Source organism: Armigeres subalbatus, chromosome 2, assembly GCF_024139115.2.
Source record: "Armigeres subalbatus isolate Guangzhou_Male chromosome 2, GZ_Asu_2, whole genome shotgun sequence".
NCBI lineage: Eukaryota > Metazoa > Arthropoda > Insecta > Diptera > Culicidae > Armigeres > Armigeres subalbatus.
In genome coordinates, this window is record NC_085140.1 from 404,155,259 (window position 1) to 404,178,843 (window position 23,585).

At 38.4% G+C, this 23,585-nt stretch overlaps 1 protein-coding gene across 1 annotated transcript in view; it reads right to left on the reverse strand.

Annotated features, from left to right (window-relative positions):
* The window catches only part of LOC134213332 (neural-cadherin), a 98,232-nt gene that overhangs the window by 42,898 nt on the left and 31,749 nt on the right, over positions 1 to 23,585 (reverse strand). Inside the window, exons 3-4 of the mRNA XM_062692316.1 lie at positions 9,150 to 9,265; positions 8,301 to 8,465 (exon numbers count right to left, since the gene is read on the reverse strand). Coding sequence (XP_062548300.1) covers positions 8,301 to 8,465; positions 9,150 to 9,265 — 281 coding nt within the window. The remainder of the gene's footprint in view (positions 1 to 8,300; positions 8,466 to 9,149; positions 9,266 to 23,585) is intronic.

The window sequence follows — 23,585 nt, forward strand, 5'->3', positions numbered from 1 at the left end:
ACCCATTCGGTCAAATGACCTATTCGGTCAAATGACCCATTCGGTCAAATGACCCATTCGGTCAAATGACCCATTCGGTCAAATGACCTTTTCGGTCAAATGACCCATTCGGTCTAATGACCCATTCGGTCAAATGACATATTCGGTCAAATGACCCATTCGGTCAAATGACCTATTCGGTCAAATGTTCTATTCAGTAGAATGTTCTATTCAGTCAAATGACCTATTCGGTCAAATGACCCATTCGGTCAAATGACCCATTCGGTCAAATGACCTATTTCGGTCAAATGACCTATTCGGTCAAATGACCTATTCGGTCAAATGACCTATTCGGTCAAATGACCTATTCGGTCAAATGACCTATTCGGTCAAATGACCTATTCGGTCAAATGACCTATTCGGTCAAATGACCTATTCGGTCAAATGACCTATTCGGTCAAATGACCTATTCGGTCAAATGACCTATTCGGTCAAATGACCTATTCGGTCAAATGACCTATTCGGTCAAATGACCTATTCGGTCAAATGACCTATTCGGTCAAATGACCTATTCGGTCAAATGACCTATTCGGTCAAATGACCTATTCGGTCAAATGACCTATTCGGTCAAATGACCTATTCGGTCAAATGACCTATTCGGTCAAATGACCTATTCGGTCAAATGACCTATTCGGTCAAATGACCTATTCGGTCAAATGACCTATTCGGTAAAATGACCTATTCGGTAAAATGACCTATTCGGTCAAATGACCTATTCGGTCAAATGACCTATTCGGTCAAATTACCTATTCGGTCAAATTACCTATTCGGTCAAATGACCTATTCGGTCAAATGACCTATTCGGTCAAATGACCTATTCGGTCAAATGATCTATTCGGTCAAATGACTTATTCGGCCAAATGACCTATTCGGCCAAATGTGCTATTCGGTCAAATGTCCTTCACAACCAAATGACTTATTCGGCAAAATGTCCTATTCGGGCAAATGACCAATTCGGATAAATGACCTATTAGGCCAAATGACCTATTCGTTCAAATGTCCTATTCGGCCAAATGTCTTTTTCAGCCAAATGACCTGTTCGGCAAAATGTCCTATTCGGCCAAATGTCCTATCCGGTCAAAGGTCCTATTCGGACAAACGACCTGTTCGGATATATGGCACATACGGCCAAATGACTTTCGGCCTGATGGTCTGTTCGGCCAAATGTCCTATTCGGTCAAATGACCTATTCGGCCGAATGACCTTTTTGGCCAAATGACTTCCGGCTAAATGACTTTCGGCCTGATGGTCTGTTCGGCCAAACAACTATCGGCCTAGTGGCCTTAGGGCAAATGGTCACAAAAATCTTTACCAAAGGTCGAAGATCAAAAGGTCGAAAGGACAATTAGTTAAAAAAACAAAATCTCGAAAGGACAAAAGGTTGAAAGGAGAAAAGGTCGAAAAGTAAAAAAAGTCGAAAGGGCAAAAAGTCGAAAGGACAAAAGGTCGAAAAGAAAAAAAATCGGAAGGACAAATGGTTGACAAAACAAAGGTCGAAGTAGAAGGTCGAAGTAAAAGTTTGTCGAAAGAACAACTGGGACAAAAGATCGAAGGAAAAGATGGTCGAAAATAAAGAACAGGGGCAAAGCGAAAGAACTTATGCTTCATATTTAAACCAGACGCTATTTTCAAAAGTTTACATAACTATTTGATTTCATTAAATGAAACAATTGTAAAGGTTCGTTCACAAATAACGTAAGGCGAATTCTAGGCAATTCTAGACCCCTCCCTCCTTTACAGCGTTACGTAATTTGTAAACGATTACTAATAATAAAACCAAACTTATTATATTCGTTTATATTTATTTAAAAACTAATTAAACTCCCGTTCAAATGATCGCCTTTAGAGCACGCAAAAATTAAATTACTATCATTTGAAGGTGATATGTTTGGCCAAAAAAGATATATTTCGAATGATAGCTTGATGAAAATGAGTAGAAAACTAGTTTAAGGAACTAAAATTTAAGTAAATATAGGCTAACAACACTTCATCTCTGAAGAATATTATCAGGTGAAATACAAATAAATATTAATATTTATGCGAAACTCAAAAGAACAGTCTATGATTAAAAGGAGGACAAGTTCAACGATAAAATATTATCAAGTGAAACACAAATAAATATAAATGTGCAAAAGATTAGTAGATTACCATTCGACGTTTTGTCCCTTTTTTATAATTTCGACCTTTTATCCCATCTCACCTTTTGATCCTTTCGTCTTTTCGACTTTTTGTCCCTTTAACCTTTTAACCCTTCGACCTTTTGTCCTACAATAATAATTTATATCCGTTGTTCCATCGACCTTTCAACCTTTTACATAGATTCTTGGTTTCGTTTTTTTGTCCTTTCAACCTTTTGACCCTTCGACTTTTTGTCCTTTCAAAATTTTGACCTTCGACCTTCTGTCCTCCGATCGTTTGACCACAGACAAACAGACGTAAGAGCTTGAACTATTTATTACAAATCCATCGCTCAACTCCTCTACCACCATCTTGTGAGCATTTTACACGAAAAAATGTTTCGTATGACATTGTCACCAGAAGGCGCTAGAGTGAAATGTCAAACTCGAAGGATTACGACGCTAGTGCCTCTAGTTGTGAAACGCGCAATCAATCAAATTCAAATTGATAGTTAAAGTCATGGTTGATGATATTTTCTCTTGAGTTACGCCTAGGGTGGTCTAACCGGTAGTACCGAAACCGGTAATACCGGTATTACCGGCCATTTTTGGGTACCGAAAATACCGGTATTAGATAAGGGAAATACCGGTATTTTCGGTATTTCAAATTTTGCTGTCCGTATCAAAAATTTCGAAAGTTTTTCACTTACGTATATCAGCTCAACTGCTTGTAATCGCATATCAGTCCCATATATACAGGATATCCTGCATAGATGGCGCAAATATTCGGTTACAAGCAGTAAAGATTCATCGAGCAAAAACAATTAAATGCGCGCATGAGTAACTTTGCCCAAGTAAGCATCATTGACGACATTTACGCTACAACAAAAATCGATCAACATTGTCATTAATCATATCTGTTGCTTCATTCTCTTAGCCATCTGTCAAACTGCGAATGACTTTTTCTTCAATGAACATTGTTGATATCGTCGAGAGAGTTCAGTGCGAGATTTCTCTTGTTTCGGACAGCAGAACGATGGCGCGATCGGCCGGATTATTGTGTTCTGCATTGCGCGGCCGGTAATAAAAATCAGTTCAGTGCGAGATTTCTCTTGTTTCGGACAGCAGAACGATGGCGCGACCGGCCGGATTATTGTGTTCTGCATTGCGCGGCCGGTAATAAAAATCAGTTCAGTGCGAGATTTCTCTTGTTTCGGACAGCAGAACGATGGCGCGACCGGCCGGATTATTGTGTTCTGCATTGCGCGGCCGGTAATAAAAATCCGCAATGTTATCTCCCCATAAGAATCAAGTATACGGGCAGCAAAAAACGCGGTGCGTCGTTTCCTTTGGGGAGCGCCGCGTGTACTTTTGGGCAAATGCGTTAATATTGTGTTCTGCATTGCGCGCCCGATAGGCCGGTAGTTAGTTTGTACTACTTTTCGCGCCCGATTCATGGCTAGGTAAAATCACTGTGTATAATGAATGGCACGGTCGTATCGCTTATCAGAGTGAATCCAGATCCAACGATGCCTACCAATTAACTAATAATCCTTCCTGTGGTTTTTGTGGAGACGCAGAGGTAAACACGGTCTTCAAATAGCAAACCACCACCTACTAATATTCCTTCCTTCTTCCTAACTGACTACAAGGACGTGGCCGGCGCCGTTATTGATCATTTGAATTTTAGAGTTACTGAAACTTGCACACTGAGAATGCTTGAACAATCCCAGTCAATCATTCAGTTGATTCTTTGTGCAATTTCACTGATTCTGGTCAATCACGGAGTAGCAACCATAGATATGTGTAGTCAGTCAAAGCTAAGCTAAGCTAAGCTAAGCTAGCTAAGCTAAGCTAATGAACATTGTTGATATCGTCGAGAATTTTCCCGCAATGTATGAAATTGTGAAAAAGATAGTAAACGTGGTAGTGCTTTTCCGGAGATCACCTGTGAAAAACGATTTTCTGCAAAAATATGTCCGTTCTGAATTCGGAAAAAAATATGAATTAGTGGCTGATGCCAAGGCACGCTGAAATAACTCAAGCCCTCGAATCAGTTCAAGCTGTTGTGAAACTACTGCTCTGCGAGTTCTGCACTCTATATGAAGCCGACGTGGCGTTCCAATTTACGTTGGAACTATTGTCAAATCAAACCACAGAAATTTCCGCCACTATTTCGATGCTTTTAAGGAATGAATCCAAAAGAGACGATCCAAATACGCGGATCTGTTTGCTTTTTTGAATAATTCTGCCGTAAAGCAATTAATCAGAATAGATTTTGGCATTTTCTTCGAGGCATCCAGAGCTACTTTGATTAAGCAAGCGTATGGGATCTTGAAGCGTCTAATCATTCCTGATGCGATCGTTGAAACTGAGACAACGACCATACCTGACGATCGGTACGAAGAAGATGCCTCTATGGATATTTTTCTGGTTTATAGGTTAAAGAAAAACTTGTGAAGAGACTGTAGCGTTGCTGGTGGCAAATACGTTGACGCCAAGATCCTTGCATACAATCCGTAAGGAATTCTCCTACTATGAATCGGAAGGGATTAAGGGCAAGTATTTGACACTGATTTTTGACGGTCTTGGAACCATTCGTCCTATTTCGGTTGAACCAGAGAGGGCATTCTCAGTAGTTGGCAACATTGCTAACAAAATCTAATGCGGATTGAGAGATGAGTCGCTCAGTATGTAATATCTACTTAAGTTTCTTTTTGCCCAGCTCAACAAGCAATGATTTTAACATTTGAAGTTTTTCAACAAATATTGTTTTTCATCCAAAACTCTAAATGTAAAAGTAAAAGTTTTTCTTTTACAACCTGAAATTTTCACAAAAACCGGTATTCTACCGGTATTACCGGTATTGACTCCATCAAATACCGAAAACCGGTATTTGACAAAAATGGTCAATACCGACCACGCCTGTTTGTCTGTGGTTTGACCCTCGACTTTTTATTCTACAACCCCGTGTAAGAAATGAGTTATGAAAAATCGCGACGGAGTCCAAAACAGGATGCTACTAAGGCCGTTTAACCCCCAACCCAGCGTTTTGACAGCACAAATGTCTATTTATTGGTGGCTGTTTTTTTTTTCTGGTGACATTTGAGTTTTCCATGTGAAATATTGGGAAAAAATAAGTGTTGTGATTACTAATTTGGTATTTCCGTGTCAGTTTTATGAAACATGACAGAAGAAATGGAAGAAATGTGATCTAGTGCTGAAAGCGGAAGAGGACATCAAATGGAATCTGGCTGTCGGATCAAATCTTATACATCATTTTTCCTCAATCATTTTTTTTACTTATGTAACTAACCGTTACCGCCTTCGGGGAAGATATAAGTTTAGTGAGAATCATGCGACTAAGTGAAATTTAGTTTTACATAAATTGCTTCGTTTCACTTAGTTCAACATCCGATGTACAATTTAAGGATTGACATCAACAGAATATGAAAAATTTTACGGCAAACTATTTTGTAGAACTCTACCCTTGAAGAAGACTCGAAATAGAGTCGAAACGTCGGTAAAAATCTAAAACATTTGTTTTGATTATCCAAGACTACAACGCCGTTTTTTCAACTTAGTATTCTATTGTGGGCTTCGTGGCCGTGCGGTTAGCGACGTCAATCGTCTAGACGCATGGGTTATGGAGCGTGGGTTCGATTCCCGCCCCGGTAAAAAGAAAACTTTTCATGATCGAAAAATTCTCCTCCGGTCCACTGGGTGTTATGTGTCCGTTGTCTAGTGTTCAGTCTGTACGACCTTTGGTCGAAGACGGTGTTCCTGTCTTACTGGAGACCCTGAAATACAATGAAACATAAGTAGAAGCTTTGAAATAACGAGTCTTCCGAAAAATGACCAAGATTTCTTGCTGCATTGGCTTGGATAACAATTCCTGACAACTCGTTTTCTTATTGATGGCTTGGACGAAAGGCAGGCTGGCATACAGCTCAATACAAGGATGATTCCCTTTCTCTTGACATCTATAATTTTAAGTTCGTTCTGATTATTTAAATTCCGTTTTTTGCACCTCTGCATCAAATTGTAGTTTAACGATTGAAGGTAGTTGCCCATTGTATTTTGCCATCTGGATTTATATTTCCTTTTTATGCAGTGTTTGATTGAGACAGTCCGCTATCAAAATTAAACTTGTTTTCCAAAAAAAGAAAAAATCTTATTTCCCTCATAAATAAAAAAAAAGTTCTATTCGAACTTATATTGATTTAAATTCTTAATTCACTTCTTGAATAAAACATACTGTTGCATGAAACTTAGAATTTGGATTTTTAATGGTATTGATTTTAGTTGCTTAGATTTCCCAAAAATGCCAAATCTATAACTCCAGGTAATATGATATAATGTTATTTATTATCAGATTCAATATTCAGTATGTTTCACAACGCGCGCTCAATGTGGGGCAAGCTTCCATCTGTTGTGTTGCCGTCAGTTTGGCAGTACTATGGTGATGGAACCTACTTACTTATAATTAATTAATCTACTAAGTGCTAGAGACGGTATAAACGCGTAAATTGTTCATTAGCTTCGAGTTGATTGGTTGCCTAGTCCATGGCAGGCACGTCCGTCCAAGGGGGAATACCGTGCTCAATCGGATCCCCACCATATTCTAACGATAATCGCTGATTATTGCCCTGCTAATACAGAGCGATGTGTTTTGTACAACATGAAATGTTAATTGCCTCTGGTGCACGAATTACAATTCAACGCACTCGAATACACGGAAGAGAACATTGGAGCAAATTAACCAGGGTTAAACACGACAGTCCAGTGCGAAATACGGCCCACTCCGTGACCACCCCGAGGTGCAGATGTTAGTGACGAGTTTGAGTTAGCAACGAAGATACATCGATAAAGAACCACCACCACCACTACGACAGCCAGCGAAAGTACATGTATTAGTAGCTTAGCAATCCGATTTGCGAGCACGGAAGGGAAGTTAATCCACCGAAAAGAGCAGCCCCAACACAGTTGGGTTGGGAGGATTAGCAGAAAAGTAGCCCATCACCAGCACCGGCGGACCAGACCTGCATGATGCGAAACGGGACGTCCAGTTCCTCGTCCATGGTGCGTTCGTACAGCTGCTGCGGGAAAACCGGTGGCATATCGTTCACGTCCTTGACGTTGATTACGATAATCGTTTTTCCCTCGTTCAAGCTATCGGAAGCCACCAGCGTGAGGTTGTACTGCGCGGTCGTTGGAGGATGGATGTGTGTTGTTGGATGGTCGATGTTTGTGGAAGAGAAGAAAGTGATAATGCGATTAATAGTGTTTGTCCGACATCAAGAGGGGCAATCAGACGTGGTCTGGTCATTTGCATTACCCCAGTGGATTCCTTTGAAGCGAAAAGTCGTGATCCACTAATGAATCCGAGATGATGTACTTCTTTGAAGCATTATTTCTACGATGAGATAATTGATGTATAATCAACTGCATTCTAATTATGCGTGATTGTGTTTTTTTTTGCGCGATTCAGGCTCCAAATTTTACGAGGAAAAAACTAAAATACAATTTTAACTACGCGAGTATCTGATGCAAATGGTTAAGTGCGCAAAGCACTCCCAGTTCAGAGTCTTAAATATACAGTCAAATGAAATCCCTAGTTTTTTTGTGGCTAAATGTTGTGCTGCTGTGTTCATCATAATAAATATACATCCAGTCGTGTACAGTTCCGGTTCGAATGCCTTTTACTGGAAATAAGTGGATGATTGAACGGCCATCCAATGTGTACATTCCAATCATTTACACGTGTCGTTGGGTGGGATTATTTCCTCATATACGATCACATCCAAGGGATAATCCATCATTTTCGACAAAATGGGAAACAGAAAGGTACGATTACGACAATACATGCGGGCTTCTGGTATGAAGAGGACTTTGTATGCATGAATACTTACCGAACTTGAATTGGGCTTTATATGGTTATCGCATCGAGAGAATATTTATTACCCGAGAATTTGTTCAAATAATTCAAAAAGACCCGCAATAATCCAACTGTAGGGAAAGGTTGTAGGGGATGGATAAAGACAATCAAGCTGGGAACAACACAAATATATCATCAAACGTAAAAGAAGACATGCGTGCGAAAAAAAAGGGTCGAATTGTGTTAATAAAGCAAATCTAATGGACCTGCAGAATACGCTTCGGTAGGTTTCGGTCGTCCTCTTCGGTGATCTGGGCCTGGTAGGTAGGCCGCCCGAAAACAGGTGGATTATCGTTGACGTCCTTGACGTGGATGACCACGGTGGTGTAGTTTTCCTTCAAGTTATCGGACGCGGCTAGGCGGAGTTCGTACTGTTTTATGCAGCAGCGTGCAGAGAAGGAGAGTTTTCGTAGGCGAAAATGGTGTTAGTAAATGTAGCTTTCAATGATATTATAAAACACATGGTCGAATGTGTGGAGGACTGCTTGCCATCGGTTTGTTAGGTCGTCGACAAACCGCTATCAGCGTATTTATATTATTTTTTCCTTTTATTTGTTTGATAGAGAATACCTAGCTGACAATTTTTGTAGCAAACGGATGGATCTCGCCCAAGATCTCCACATTCAGTGAAATAGTAGTTGATTATGGAGACGCTTGATACTTGATTCTTGGTACAGAAGCTCTTGCACTACTTGCTTGTCATAAATATCTAAATACATAAACTGCCGCTAACCGCAGGTCAGACTTATCTGTATATGGATGCCATATCCAGATAAGTCTGACTTGCCGTTAGCGGCAGTAAACGTATGTACGAAAATGTCTTATTATTCGAAACGTAACATTTTCTTAAAAATGTATTGAGAACATTAAGCAAAAATTCAAAGAGCACATTTCTGGCAAGCAATACACAACGATTACATTTGCTTCAGTCAAAAGAGATGTCCCCTTTATTTAGCCATTATCATATTCTTAAATCCGGAACAATTTCATCTACTACTGCTGTCGGTTCTAAAATTAGTATCAGATGGAAAGATCACATTAACGACCATACTTACTCGCTTTCTTGTCTCGTAATCCAGGGCACCAGCGACGTAGATGGCACCCGTCATGTTCTTCACCGCGAAGGCACCGCCTATGTTACCGCTCGTGATCTCATATCGAATACGCGAGGCTGAAAAAAAAGGAAACAGAAATAAGGAAATGGTATGGTTATGGTATACTAATGGTGTGGGGAAGACTGCTGGCTGAGTTGTGTTTTATACGAAAAATTTGTATTCATCGTGAGTCCAAATAATTGGAGCTCCTCTACTGTTCTTATATTATTGCCTCAAGGGCTGTATACTAGAGTAATTAAACAAAAAATAACAATCGGAGTACCTGATTATTTACTCATTTTGAAAATGAACATATTTTTACAGACTGTTTAAATACAACATTGTTTCAAAGTATTTGTTGAATAACCACGTTAAATATGGATTAATTCTGGCTTTGTTGCACCAAATGCGACCAAATCTTTTATATGTTACAAAAATTTCAGTACAGAGTGTGTGTTACTCGCATACAGATTGAATGTTCTCATATTCTCGGGCGCCACTCAATGTACCAAAACATTCTAAAGCTAGATATTATTCGGAATCAAAGTAAGGGTAGTTAAATAAGCTTAATTTTTATACTATGATATTTTATACTGAGTGCAATTGAAATACTTCGTCAGATAATATCATCAATTGTTTAAAATTGATTAAATAGCAAAGGCGTTGTAAAAACAGCATATGAACGAAAAGTTAACAACTCCAGCGTTAAACCAAGATCACATATAACTCGGAGCCAGACCAATAGACATATCTCAACGAATTAAGTTGATGTTCATGATTTTATGCGTATATGTGTTCAAATATTATATCCACGCTTTTAAAAGCCTTTCAAAGTATTGACTGCTGATGCTGATTCAGTCATTATCAGGGTTTGCAGAAATCACTCACAATAAACAGCAAACCACAATAAAGAAAGGCACAAAACTCTTCATCACTTGTATACAAGTTGAAAAAAAATTAATCGGATAGGCGGTCCACACCTGTGAATATACAACAGTAAAGCACATGTGAAGATTGTACAAATTAAACTTCCGAAAGATATTCAATTTGCAAAAAAGAACTAACCGCGATGGAGGTTGGTACTCGGATTCTGATGGGTTTTCCGCAAACGTGACCTTTAAGTGGTCTTGTTGTGTAGGGGTGTTATCACGCCTACCTAGAGAGTAGGAGGTTGAGGGTTCGAGTCCCTCCAAGACACATGGATTCCTTTTCGCAAATTTCATATCAATTTGTCCATTTAAAAACATGTGCAGCATGCACAGCCAAGATATTTAACGAAAAAAAAAGGTTTTCGTATGGCCGAGTTGCTGAGTACGAGACGGTGAAGACGGCCTTACTGTTGAGGTCGAAATACGTATCTGTCAAGATACAAATAAGTGGTGGAATTCAATGGGATTGTACAAACTCGTCTTATGACAAGTGAAAAAGTGGAAAGCCAAAAGGATAAAGCGACAAACGGTCAAAAAAGGCTTCCTTCTTTCATGCATCACCCTTCTTTCTTCTCCTTGCTTCTTCTTTTTTCCTTCTTTTTGCCTTTCTCGTACAACGAAGTTGTCAGTCTTGCAAAATGTCGTGACCATCACCAGATGATCAGATATGAAAACAAAACCACCACGCTTTCAAACGATGTTCTTTACTGACAATCACTGCAAGCGCATCGTGACATGTAGAAGCTGACACGCGAGTACCTTAGGTAAGCGTGACACCCAGATTGGCAATCACAAGCTGAGAGCCATGAAGAGCATCAGGTCGGTCAGCTGTCAAAGGTGCAGGTGAGCACCGTTATTGATTGATTTTGTGTCGTTTGATTGGGCTGACGTCGTTTTAAATTGATAAATCAATAGTTAAATTGGGTTCATTCACACATTACATAACACTAAAATGGACCATTTTCAGCCCCCGCTCACCCTCTCGTAATGTATTTTGTATACGTTCTAAACTTTGTATGGGCCGTAACGCTCGGACAGAAATCTTCCATAAAGCGTTATGTAATTTGTGAATGGCCCTTAACTAAGTTTTTCCAAATTCAATCTAGACTATCTTTTGAAAAGGGCCAAATTTTGATTTGCTGAATTTTTCAAATGGATATAATCGAAAAACAACGCATGCTACAAAAAAGTGTTGTATGGGTGACTATCGCAAAATCAGTCAAACTTTCTGATAAAGATATTGGAAACAATTCAAATTGAGCACTACACTGAAAAAAATCAGTATTGATTTGTGAAAAAAACCGCTTTTTGATTTGAATGAAATTGTGTCTCACGATAGGTGATTATGTTCCCCACCTACCGTCCATACATCGCAAGCTGGGCACTTTGAAGGAAAACAAAATTTTTTTAACAAAAACTTTTTCTTGTCGGAATTATTTTCAGTGTATTTTCATCCGTTGCGACCAGTTACGACCTAAACATTGTACTCTGCTTGACTGCACAGGAATATTTTAATATATTTATATGTTAAATCCTCTGACACTCCTTGACACTGAAAAAAAATCAATTCCGACAAGAAAATAAAATGTTAAAAAAACTTTTTTCCCTTAAAAGTGTCAAGCTTGCGATGTATGGACGATCGGTAGTGAACATAATCACTTATCTTGAGACACAATATAATTCAAATCAAAAAGGGCGTTTTTTCGCAAATCGAGTTTTAATTTTTTCAAACTGATTTTTTTCAGTGTAGGGCTCAATTTGAATTGTTTCCAATATCTTTATTAGAAACTTATACTGATTTTGCGATAGTCACCCAAACAACATTTTGTAGGATGCGTCGTTTTTTTATTGTATCCATTTGAAAAAATCAATAAAATTTTCAAAATACAGTCTGGATCAAATTTGGAAAAACTATATACGTACTTTTCTTTTTACAGATCCTCTTAAAATATTGATCAAAAAGTCAACATAAACAATAAGAGCACTTAAATGTTCCCTAAAGTTCTATTTTGGCTTCATGCATTTTTATTACAGCAAAAATCCATTAATTTCCGCTATGTGGATTATTCCATTGCTGACGAGCGTTGATTTTGAACCAAACACCGCATAGGTCAAGTGATCATCACGATAGTCAAGATGACATGGATATGACAACCACAACCTCACAAAAGTTTTCCTATCATTCATGCTGGTGATCACAGGCAGAAGAAGTGAAGACATGGTGAGTGACCCAGCGCTAGTTGCTAAAATGTCACTTTCATGGTGATCGTTACACCAAGCATGTGAGATCCACATTGAGCATCACAATTGAGTACTTGACACGGGACCTGGATTTTGTTATTGGCAGGCTTTGCATGACTTGTACGGTGACACTTTGCAGCACTGGAAGTTGTACCAAAAGGCTGTCATTTCACTCCGAAAAAAAAAACTTTTTATAAAGTCTCTGAAAGCCATAGTGTTATATACCAATCGACTCAGCTCGGCGAACTAAGCACATGTCTGTCTGTCCGTGTGTATGTATGTGTGCATGTGTGTGCACAAAATCTAAAAAAACATTAGACAACTTTTCGTATAGTAATCCTTAACCGATTTTTTTCGCAACAAGTTTTATTCGTTAGGGAAAAGCTTTGTTAGTTAGGACTTTATAGTTAGGACAAAGCTTTGTTGAATTTGATAATGATCGGTTATTACTTTAATAGTTATAAAAAAAATTGAACATCGTACATCGAACCATATAAGTTGGTGTCTTAACTGAATGCGATAAAGCCACCACCAACGGTAGGTGGATTAATCTGGGTTTTTTTCTTCATACTACTGTCTTCTTTCTTCTTCATTTTTTCCCATTTTTTCCATGCTTCTTTCTCCTTACTTCTTCCTCCTTTCTTTTTCCTTTTTGTTTCGTTTGCTAATCGATTGGTTTTCGGCGAGAAATTAAACAAATGTTTGCCAGATTGTCCGGATGTTTAGGTCGATTCACTGGCTTTTGATCATCTTCTGCGGACTAATCTTCCTGCCACTTCCTTACTCTAAGACGGCCATTACTACTACTCAGTCTTAGAGTAAGGAAGCGGCAGGAAGATTAGTCCGCAGAAGATGGTCGAAGGCCAGTGAATCGACCGAAACGTCCGGACAATCTGGCAAACATTTGTTTTATTTCTCGCCGAAAACCAATCGATTAGCAAACGAAACATAAAATCGCGGCGATCGATCCATTGTCATCTTCCTTCCTTTTTCCATTCTACCTACTATATTTTTTCATCTTTGATATTTTCTTTTCTTCACTTCTCCCTTCGTTCTTCTTCTTTCCTTCTTCCTTCCTATTTCTTTCTTCTTCCTTATTCGTTTATCCTTCTACCTTCTTTCGTCTTTCTTATTTTTTCTATTATCTGTCTTCCTCCATTTTCCTTTCTTTATCATTATTTTTTCTTCTTCCTTTTTATTTCTTCCTTTTGTTTTTTCTTTCTTCATCCCTTTTCCTGCTTCCTTCTTCCGTCTTTATTCTTCCATATTTCTTTCCTTCTGCTTTTTTCCTTTTTTCTTCTTCCTTCTTTTTCATTCGTCTTTCTCCTTCCTTTTTCCTTTTTTCTCCGTCATTCTTCCTTATTTCTTCCTCCTTCTTCAATTATACCCTCTTCCTTCTTTCTTCTTTAATATTTCTTCCTTCATTTCTCTTCTTTTTTCTTCTTTCTTCCTTTCTCCATTATCAAATAATCTGATTGCAATTTCAATCATGCACGGTGGGCTTGGCCTTTCGGATATTTGTGTCATATTTATGATATGCTGCAAATATGAATACTATCGAAGTATCGACTCTCTATTGTTATTTCAACTGCGTAGCCGTTTCAAGTTGAAAATTTCCCGAGCATTTTCTTGTCAATATTTATATTTGCTATTTAATAGCAAATATAAATATTGACAAGAAAATGCTCGGGAATATAACTGACATTTCCAGAATGCTTTTCAATACTAGCTGTGCATGTACTATAACATGACAAGAAGTTATTATTCAGTGTACAAAATAACAATAAAATAACAATAATAGCCATGACTCAAATTCTTCAAACTGTCAGATATATTATATGACGATTTTAACCATAAACGAAACGCGTGGCACAAATGCTTCGTTCTTCATCCAATCAATCCAATATGCTGATAAGCAAAACTGATAAATTGAATAATTAATTATTGAAAGAAGTTTGTATCAGTTGGGGACATAACTAGTAGTAAGAAGTAGTAGTAGTAGTAGTAGTAGTAGTAGTAGTAGTAGTAGTAGTTATTGAATACAGCCAAACCTCCATGAGACGATATTGAAGAGACCATCGACTAATGGAAATTCCTTAGGAAGTTGTTTGAAAGACCATCATAGTAGCCCAGAAAACATTTTATAATATAGCATAATTTGCTTTCATGAGTCGATATCGAGCTACAGAACATCGACTCATGGAGGTTTGACTGTACACGAATTATTTCGAGAAATTCACTTTACCGAGTTTGTTCACTCTCGAAAAGTGTTTTTTGTGTCATTGATTCTGATAAAAGCAATCCTTGAACTGAGACAGAATTTTGATAATTTGAAAGAATTCCACGAAAAAAAAATCCGATGGAAGTTCAACAGAACTTTACAAAAAAAAATTGGGCCACTACAAAAATTTAATGAAAATTATGTGCTACTGGTCTCCGAAAGGCTGAGTAAGGATAATAAAAAATAAATATTAAAATAAAAATTTAAAAAACAAACTCCTTGGATTTGTTTAAGAATGTTTTGAAAATCGTCAAATTTTTCTTAATTTTTTTGTGGCCCTCAATTTTTTTCCTGTTTGTCAAAACTAGATGAATTTTTCCGTCGAACCCTGGCAGACTTAAAATCGGTTGATAAGAAAATTATTTTGAGCTTTTTAGTGGAATGTTTTCACCTGTCATAAGACGAGTTTAAACAATCCCATTGAATTCCACCACTTAATTGTATCCTGACAGATACGTATTTCGACCTCAACAGTAAGGCCGTCTTCAGTGTCTTGTACTTGACTCGACTTGAAGAAAATGATCGCATACACTATTTATACTATGCGTAGAGTATAATAATTTATCTAGTACTTATCTTACTACGGTGCTTATTTCTACTTCGCTTTGATGCGCTTAATGCAGGAATGTATAAACTTGAAGGCCAGGAGCTACCATTTCCTTGATCTTTATTCAACAACCGCGTTTGTACCTGTAAGGTAGATTTCCAAGCTCTCAGCAACATCAAGTTTCCACGGAAAGAGACATTTCTTAAAATTTTAATGAGTTTGATGTCGTAATTGAATGTATTTTCAGGATATACATGTTCAGCTACCTTACGACATCAAACTCATAATTTAAGAAATCAGTTTCCTCTTAGCCTTACTTACTTCTGCAATATGTTCTTTGAACCTTACATCTAACGATCTTGTTGACCTACATATACTTTATCAAGGACAATTAATTTGATAAACCCCGGCCTTATTTAACATTTCTACTCTATACCTAAGCATTAAGCGCATACAAATACGTAGAAATACAGTTGATAACTGATAAGTACCTAGATACTATTACTAATATTCTAAGAAATAGTGATTACTTCTGTCGAGTCAAAATCAAGACCTTACTGTTGAGGTCGAAATACTATCTGTCAGGATACAATTAAGTGGTGGAATTCAATGGGATTGTTTAAACTCGTCTTATGACAGGTTAAAATCGGTTGATATTTGTCAGAGTGATGGTCATTTGAAATTTAAAAAAAATTCCTGCCTCGATTATTCTGTCCAACCTCTGTATATCAGTAGATGATTCCTTCTTTTAAAGCACCCAATTTCGGGAATGAAGCAAAAGAGTAAATGACTTCGTTTCTAAAAGCACGCATTCGCCCGGAAAGAGGGAGATGAGAAGGCGATTCTTTCTTCAAAAGAAAACGTTTCGCCAGAATACGGGGGAAGAAAAAATGATTTCTTCTGAAAAGAACGCATTTGCCTGGAATAAGGCAAATTAAAAAATGGTTATTTATTTAAAAAACGCATTTTTTTTTTCAGAATACAACAAATGAGCAGATAAATAATCCTTTCAAAAGATTTTTTTTCATTACAATACATTCGCCAAAAATTATGCGAGAAAGTAGATTCCTACTTTCCTAGTACGTATTTGTTTTGAATAAAATGAGAGAGTAGACGACTGCTTCTTCAAAAGATCACATTTGGCCGATTAAATTTCGCCTTCAATCCGCCAGATTCGATAAACAAATTACTCCTTACTTTAGATCACGTAATAGCCCGATATAAGGCAATTGAGATTATTTCTCAGAATAAGGCGTAAGAATAAATCACGCTTCCTTTCAAAACATGCATTTATTCGATTGAGAGCGAAAGATTAGATTAGATTAGATTAGTTTGAAGTTTCTTCGTCTATGATATTTCTGTTTATGAAAAGTGCCCTAAATCTAATCAGGAAAAAACGGCTAATGTCGTTCATGTCTTGGCCGTCAGTGGCGTGAACGGAATCAGTCTCAGTTTCTCACTAATTGACTTGAAAGATATTGCGGTAAACTATGGCGGTTTTTAATTCTTGATTGAGGTTAGTCGTTGCTGCCAGAAATGGGATTCCGAGCTTTACACACATTGCAGCGATTCGTTAATCCTGCCAAGAAAAATAAAACTTTTAGAGCGATACATTTCCGTAATAGCGCTAACTAGAACGCCAGCTTAAACTGAAGGTAGGATTATCACTCCTTTAGAGCATCAGAACGCTGCTATAAATAACTTTCTTTGAACAAGTAATATGCTTGAAAATTATTTTTCTCGAGTTTCAATGTTTGAGAAAATTTGCCGGTGGACAAAAGATGAACATATGGATGCTTCGCGTGGTGCAGCTGGGAAAGGACATACAACCCGGGTTCGAGTGTCTGTGTAACCAGGTCACTGGGGGAGGAGGACTTACAACCCTGAAAAAACTAGGGAAAACGATTGAATGAAGCGATATAAGACCCATCCTTGTGGAAAGGGATTAGGGCTATAAGGACCGCAGTGCCCTGGGATTCTGGCAAACGTCAAATACTGGGACTGATTAGCGAGATCCAGGAGTGCTTAGGCTGTTCGCTAAGCAGCGTGGAGATGACACTGGATGAGTCGGTGAGTATGATGATGTTGGGACTAGTTCTAACTTCACTGCTTGAAACTTTAAAACAAACTTTAAAAACCCATCCGTAAAACTGTGTTCGTGGTTTCTGTTCTGCCATACAAAAGTGCGACCACCAACCTTCTAAGTGCCATTGGATTGCCTCACCCTCAAACACGTTGAGCGCTATTAAGCTATCTAGGGTGGCCTAAAAGGAATATCAGCTCCTCATTCCTTACCATTATTGGTCCCAAGCCACTGGGGGAGACGGACGCCGGCCATCGTACACAGGATCCGATCCCGTTCAGCAAGGAGAGGGTGCCTATGATCTTCAGCTGACCTTAACCCTACGGAAGTGGGAAAGGGAGGTTAGACCCTGGTCTAGTGGTCTACATATAGAGACACCAAACACTCTAACGACGTTGCGGTTGAAGATAAGGAGTACCCCAATTTGATGCCCGGGTCGGACATTTGGTGTCTCCTACGACATACTCACGGACACACTTGATGGCAGTCAAGGTGAACTCTACCGATGCGGCCAAATGAGAGATGACGCTAACGGAAAATTGTGCCTTAATCCATGTCCGTCCAGTTGTGGCTCCGACGACGATCAAAATTATCTCTTTAGCGTATATTAAGATGTGGATGCATGAATCGAAACGCCTCGTCCATGCCGACGAAGAAGAGCCAAGAAGAGTGCAACCATCAGTACCAACCCTTGAGCACACCTGGGGCCTAATTGCGCATCTCCTTTCGACAGCTCATTTGTATGACAGCTTGCATGGTTTGCTCGTTTCGAGTCGTGGTGCGCAATGTCACCCCTGTTTTCTTCTGGTGGGTTCTCGAAGACTGATTGCCAATCAAGACTTGAAACGAGCGGCCCATGATGAATTTCGGACAAAGGCCAAAATATTGGAAAATTTACTCCATTTTAATTGGTTAGATTAAAAATTAGATCTTTTTTCAATAATTCTTTTGAGGAAAACATTTCAATCATCGTTTCCTAGTTTGTATTTTCCACTAATGAAAAAAACATTTTTTCAAATCAAATGTTCAAATTGCAATCTTCACATTTTTTCTTATTTTAGATAACTCTTTCGTGTTCTTTCAAATTTTGCATTATTTTGAGAAATTTGTTGCTTCTACCTTGATTTGTTGATCGGCATATTTTTTCGATTTTCATGGTAAATTTCTATTTCTTAACCCTTTAACGCCCAAGACCGCCTTTAGACGGTAGGTAGTACTTTTATTATTCATTGGTATTTTCAATTGTTAAGATTTCGAAAAGTTTCTGATGTCAATCAATAATATAACCTTTTTTTTCAATTTCGTTTATTTGGTAGGCTCAGGCGTGTATAACACTTTACGGAGCCACGTTTCTTTGAGATATGTACACTCGACATAATCTTATTATTAAATTAGTAAGAGAGGGAAATAAGCCAACGTACTCGTGGTGACTCGAGGTTATGTTTACAATGTTTAAGGATGGACGGGGATTAGGATTCGGGAATCAGGGAATCATCATAATCAAGGAATTTCAGCAGCTCATCCGGTCATTTGGCGTCGGGGACGATGTGGTGTGTCGTCGTGCTCGAAGAATGGTTCGAATGGGAGCATCTTCCGGACGGCCAGAGCTACGGCGCTCTACGGGACAGACAGACAGAGACAAAACAAACAAAAAAACTTTGAAGAAAAGAAAAAAAACAAAAGTCTTAGACTTTTATGTCAGAGGAACAAAGAAAACTATAAATGGCTTGCATATAGACCACATCACGATCCCCCAAAACACCTCTTATCTCCTGGAAGGGTTGTTTACCTCGGGCCACTAGGGTATCCAATAATTGCTCTCTGGAGACGTCGTTTTCCGAGCAGAACCAAACTACGTGATCGATGTCATCATAACCGGCTCCGCACCTACATAAGTTGCTATCGACAAGGTTTATTCTGTCCAGATGTGCGTTTAGTGAATAGTGATTAGACATAAGTATCGACATCACGCGAATGAAGCCTCGACTTAAGTCCTCACCTCTGAACCACGCTCGCCCAGAAACTTTTGGAACTATAGAAAATAGCCACCGTCCAAGTTCGTTGTGTGTCCAATTTCTTTGCCAACTTTGAAGAGTACTCTGACGGACTAATGGGAAAAACTCGTTGCTCGAGAATTGTCTATCATAAACCTCACCTTCCTGTGCGCCCACCTTTGCCAGCGAGTCTGCCTTCTCATTGCCGTAGATTGAGCAGTGAGATGGGACCCAAACAAAGGTAATCTTGAATGATCTTTCGACCAAAACACACATCTGCTCTCTTATGCTTGTAAGAAAGTAAGATGCGTGCTTAACAGGTTTCATCGACCGGAGTGCCTCGATAGAACTAAGACTATCCGAGAAGATGAAATAATGGTCTACGGGCTGATTGGAAATTATCCCCAAAGCGAAGTTAATTGCTGCCAGCTCAGCAACATAAACCGAACACGGTTCCTGAAGTTTTCGGAAGGTGGTTGAAGTTACATTGAAAACACCGAAGCCAGTGGATCCGTTAATGCGAGAACCATCAGTGAAATATCTGTTGTTGCAATTGACATGTTCATATTTTTCAGAAAAAATGGAGGGAATAGAAAGATTTCGAAGGTGATCTGGTAGGGTAAGGGAGGTATTTTGGACCACTTTAGGAGATGGCCGAACAATTTTGTCGAATAAAAGTTAGATTTTGTAATAATGCTTGATCAATTCCCTATGCAACTAAAAAGTGGTGAATGCTAGGTAGGATTTGTAGGTAAAAAAGTTGTAAATCCCACCGAAAGAACCAAACTATCGTAAATTCTGAAGATATGTAAGATTTAATTTTGGACCACCTGTTTTTATTTTGGACCACCTATTGAACATATTTTGGACCACTCGAGTAATTTTGTATTGCTTGCAAAATTATGTTACTATTGGATTAAATTAGTGATCTCCAGCATTTTCGGCGTTTTCATCCTGAAAGTCCTTGTTAAGCAATACATTTTTATAAGCATTTAAAGCTTAGAACAATATCTAGGGTATTGAAACTAATATCAATTTCAGTACCACTTGGTACAGCATCATCAAACAAAACAAACTGTGGCCCATGGCCGTGATGTATGCACCGGGTCACTCCTACCCTGCATATTTTTTATGTAGTTTGTTAGATCTGTTCCATTTGCGCCATTGATAGTAGTGGGTTGCCCGGTTGTTCCTTGCTTCTTGCACATTCTTTTTCAAAACAAAACATAATCGTAGAACGCGGAACTCTGTTGCATTGGCAAACAGCACGGACGGAGAGCTCTAGCAAAGATTGGTTCTTGTCGTAGAGCTTTCTCAACTATTCTGCCCACAATCGCATATTTGTCTGGATAGGAATTACAGCAAAGGTGGGACTGATATGCGATCATGGGCAGTATTTTCTTATGGAAATAATAAAAACAGTTACATGTTTGGTTAATAGACATTTTTCTAGGGCTTACATCAATGAACGTTAATTTATAAATGTGGTATGAACAGTAATTTATGAATGGTTTGATATTAGAGAAACAAATGGTTGGTAAAAACAAAAGTTTAAGAGATCTAGAACTTAAAAAGAAGATATGTCGAAAATATGTTCGGTTCAATGAAAATGAACCAATTTTGGACATGCCTCAGAATACTGTTTTTAAACTTACAATGTTTCGCTCGAGATATGAAACTGCTTCAATTAGGTTTTAATAAGTCAACAACATCATTCACATGTTTTAAATCTATGTACAAATAAACTTACAGCTTTTGAAAGTTGACTTCAAATTTACAATGTCGTCTTAGTTTTGGTCTAATCCAGCCGGCATGGGTAAATACGTGAAAATATTCTTAATAAATGCAATATTTTATAAGAAACAAGTGTAGGAAATACCTTAAGGATAGTTTCTTTTTCCAATAAAATTTAAATATTGCATGTTTTATTTGGTTTTGTGTGATATAAATACAAAATTCAGGTAGGTGGTCCAAAATAAGAGCCCGGTCCAAAATACAGCCCTTACCCTATTCCTTGAATAGCATGTTTCATGGACAGATCGTATTCAATTGAGAAACTGTCATTGGTGAAGTCAACTCGAGGGGGAGTATAACATGGAAGACAAAGATCTGACGATATGTAGTTGAGATAAACTCTTAAGAATCTTGACCGATGAACCAGTTCAAGCATATTATCGAAGTTGTGTAAGACAAGTGTGTTACTTGTTCCACATTTGATTAGTATTCTTAATGAGAGCTCCCAGTAACGGTGCTTTAAAGGAGTGACTCCAGCAAGCACCTCCAGGCTCATGTTATGCGTTGAATGCATACAGCCAAGGGCAATACGCAAACAACGATATTGAATTCTTTCCAATTTGATAAGTTGGCAATCAGCTGCTGAGAGAAAGCAGAAGGAGTCGTACTCTAAAACAGAGAGAATAGTCGTTCTATAGAGTTTGATGAGGTCTTCCGGGTGAGCACCCCACCATGTTCCGGAGATAGAACGTAGAAAATGGATCCTTTTCCGGCATTTCTCTATCAAATACTCAATATGAAGTCTCCAGGTGCATTTAGAATCAAACACGACCCCAAGGTATTTAGAAGATAAAGATTGGTTGATGTCATCATTCAACAGATTTAGTTTCAGTTGAGCAGGGTACCGCCTCTTAGTAAACAATAATATAACCTTATTCAATTAAAGGCTTTCTGCGTGCGATTACATACACGCACATTTCACTCACACCTTTACTCAGTTTGTTTGCAACCACGAACAGCTGTCACGGCAAAATAAAATGGGATTTACTTAACCACTAATCGTGTGTTTGTGTTCGTGGGAAAAATCGGCAAGAGCCTAACAGATTCAAGAAACTATTTTATTGTGTCAAACACTCGAAAATCAAAATATGGAATTGATTTAAGAAAGCAAATTTGTGATTTTGAGCGAAAAAAAATTGAAGCTGTAAAGAGCTAGTGGACAATTTGATTTTGCTACGTTTTGTTATTTTTTCTGTTGACTTTATTCTCCTTCGCGGGATTTCATGAATAAATTTTATTAATTTAAATTTAATAAACTTATACCTGAGAGGGTTGGAATTCCTTGCTTATAATTCCCTCAAATAGTTTTGCAAGTAACATAACAATAGTTTTGAGATAAGAGTTGAAATGTGTTTCCATTTTTCTCACTCCTTTGTATAAAAGTAATAAGATCACTAATTTTATGCGGAGACGACCCAGCCTCCGTAAACATTTTTTAACATTTATGTTAACATTTTTTAACTTACTGCGTTCAAATAAGTCGAGAAATTGGCCGAGCTTCAGAATGAATTCAAAACACGATTCCAAAAATAACAGAACAAAACCTGTATAGACCGTAATTTTTCTTATGACATTTTTATAACGCTCATAGAAAAATACTTTGTTCTACTATAATTTGGAATAAGCCTTACTTGCATTCCTTTGCTTCTGACCTCCTTTATTATAATAGTGAAAGCCCAGCATCAGAGATCATACATTTCTAGGGATATCCACACGTCTAACATAAGAAAATAGCTCTATGGTGCAAACCTCATGATACATGCGTTCCCATTAGTATTATTGTTCAAAAAATTGTTCATACTGGAAAAATGCGTCTTCCATGCATGGAATCGTGATGGTACAGTTTGGATCCCATATTTCAAACAATGCCTACCTCAATTTACCTTTTTTCTTAAATTTAGCCTCTCACTAACAACATCAACTTCGGTAAACTGGCCTTCCCTTCCTGATTGGGTTTTCTAAATTGAGCCGCAAAGCATGCTTGTTTGATTCGATTTCAACTGACTTCAATTAGGGCCGTACACGCCAGGTCATGCCCGGCTCACATTCAGTGCATGTTGTTCATTGTTATATCGATCGACCGTTCCCCGATGCCATTGGGCCCGTAACGAACGTGATTTCGTTTGCTGTGGTGCCTTTTTAACACCCAGTCCGAAAACTAAGACCGAGGGCACCCAACCATGCTCCGGGTTTCGGAAGCATAAATGTCAACAATAATTTATTTCTCCTCTCGGAGTGCATCCTCCTAGTCCCGTCCGTCCGTGATGCGTCGCGTTGGAGTGTATTTGTGGAACATGCGCTTGAGGGGGGTTTCCTTTTTCTGGGAACTTTGGAGCTCGCCTTGCCTCCTGATTGTGGTTTTATCTAGCAGACAGATACACACTGTATCCCAAAACAACGAGCAAGAACGCAGTATGTAAGGATAAGCGATGTTTGGAATAGTAATTTCACTATTGGATAATTCGAAACAAAATTCAGCTGGATTGCAAGAAGTCCGACAAGTCTGTTCGATTGACTTAGTTTTCATG